This window comes from Phoenix dactylifera, chromosome 8 (genome assembly GCF_051530095.1).
Source record: "Phoenix dactylifera cultivar Ajwa chromosome 8, Ajwa_hap1_PhDact_Kaust_v1.1, whole genome shotgun sequence".
Classification (NCBI taxonomy): domain Eukaryota; kingdom Viridiplantae; phylum Streptophyta; class Magnoliopsida; order Arecales; family Arecaceae; genus Phoenix; species Phoenix dactylifera.
The window spans coordinates 24,971,860-24,973,820 of NC_143197.1; the positions used below are offsets into that span (position 1 = coordinate 24,971,860).

The 1,961-nt window shown below is 59.9% G+C and overlaps 1 protein-coding gene across 1 annotated transcript; it reads right to left on the reverse strand.

The window, feature by feature from the left end:
- Positions 1–867, reverse strand: LOC120110621 (uncharacterized). Its single transcript, XM_089924962.1, has one exon. It carries the CDS (start codon positions 865–867, stop codon positions 1–3), a length of 867 nt encoding a protein of 288 aa, XP_089781088.1.
- Between the last annotated feature and the right edge of the window lie 1,094 nt (positions 868–1,961).

A 1,961-nucleotide genomic window follows, 5' to 3' on the forward strand; every position in this document is an offset into this window, starting at 1 on the left:
CTAACGCCGAAGCCGTCGCTTAGTCAGTTCCAATTTACGTGAAACCCTCTGCATGGCATCACCGCGAACCGGCAGACTCCAAGCTCCTCGGACAATGTCCCAGGATTGAGGGAGAGACAGCCAAACCTTCTCGAAGCGGAAGGGGCTTTGGTGACTAGAACCTGATACCGTCGAAATCAATAAAGGACAGTGGTCCGAAGCGATCCGGGGTAGATGACTAACCCTGTAGGAAGGAAATCTGGTAAGCCAGTCAGTGGAAGCAATAGCCCTATCAAGTCGCTCCCACACCCTGGCTCGACCAGCCTGGTTATTACACCAAGTGAATTGTGGGCCAGAGAAACCTAGATCTACTAGGCCGTTACGCGAGAGGAAATCCCGAAACTCCCTCCTATCCATACTGTCGGTGAAAGCCCTACCTCCGCGTTTCTCACTCCCCTCCAAAATGCAATTAAAATCACCCACTATCGCTGTCGGGAAACCCTGAGCGATTAAGTGGGTGAGCTCATCCCACAAAGCCCTCCTGGTCCGATAGGCAGTGCTAGCATACACACCGCACAAGACCCATGGTGCAACATTAGGTTCCGAGATAATCATCAGGACCTGTTGGGAGCAGTTATGGAATACATCAACTGTAGCCACACCCCGCTTCCACAGAGCCACAATACCTCCAGACAACCCCTGGGATTCAACTACATATGTCTCCCAGTCAACCTCAAACCGCCGTAATACACGACCTAGCCCTCTACCGGATAGTCGTGTTTCATAGAGAAAGCAAATCTCTGGACTATGGATCTGAACCAACCTCCTAAAGGATGACATGAAGGCCGGCTTAGCCGCCCCTCTACAATTCCACGTGAGAATCCTCATGGGGAAAAGTCCGAGAGGTCGGCCACAGGTGCATCCACCCTCTGGGCCGCAGGGTCCATCACCTCCTCGTGATAAGGATCGTCTCGCTGACCCTCATCCATACTAGCTCCGGACACGACTCGCAACACTGCCGCCTTCACCCGTTGAACGACCGTCGAGTGATCAGCGGATCTGCTAACTGCCCCCTCAAAACCACTCGGGTCATCTACCCCAGGCTCCATGAGTGCAGGCGCGACCCGCCCCACCAGAGGATCACTCATAGGGCAGTCTACACAGGCAGGGAGTCCACTAGCCATAGTCGCGTCGCCCAAATCGGGCCTGCTTACGGCACCCTCCCCCTGTCCCACATCCACCTCTAGAGGGCCTAGAGTAGTAGGGATCTCAGATGGCGAAACCACCCCCAGGGCCTGGGCCCTAAACTGGAAACCAGACCCACTGGGCCCCACCTGCTCGGCCAGCAGCTCAGGCCCACTGGCAGGCCCAATGGCAGGCCCCGTAGAGCCCAAGTGGGCCATGAACCGTGGAAGGCCCCCGCCCACTGTGGCCTTCTCAGAGGCCTCCGCGCGTGGCCCAGCCAAATTAGGCCACGCGCTGACCACCGCGCGACTGGCCTGGGAACCTGTCGCGCGGTTCACCGTATGCATCACGCGCGCCCCGCGATCGCCCTTGGGGCCCGCCCGTCCCCGGCCAGAGAGGCGGTCCACATCCAGTAGCGGCCCAGCATTTCTGGGCCGCTTCTTGGACCGGTTCTTGTGCTGACCCACCAAACCCGCGCTCGGCTTGGCCTGATCCTCCGTTACCGAGTCAACTCGCCACGCGATCGTGTTGCCGAACGAGGCAGCTCGAGAACCCCCTTCCTGCCCACCGGAAGCCAGGGCCCCCACCACCACCGGCGGGGAGTGGCGACGGGCCACTTTGGTTGGTTTCTGCCAACCCTCTAGGTCCAGCGGGGACACCGGAGGCCTGGGCGAAGCGACCGGCGAGGACGGCAGAGAGGGGGGCACCCCACTGGAGGCCTCCGTCGCCTGCCCCGACTGCGGCGGCGCTTTCTCCTGCGGCGGTGCTTTCTCCCGCGGCGGCCGAGCACGAGATGT

Bases quoted from the DNA above. Each gene is read 5' to 3' on its own strand.
- LOC120110621 (XM_089924962.1), bottom strand. From the start codon at position 867: ATGAGGATTCTCACGTGGAATTGTAGAGGGGCGGCTAAGCCGGCCTTC.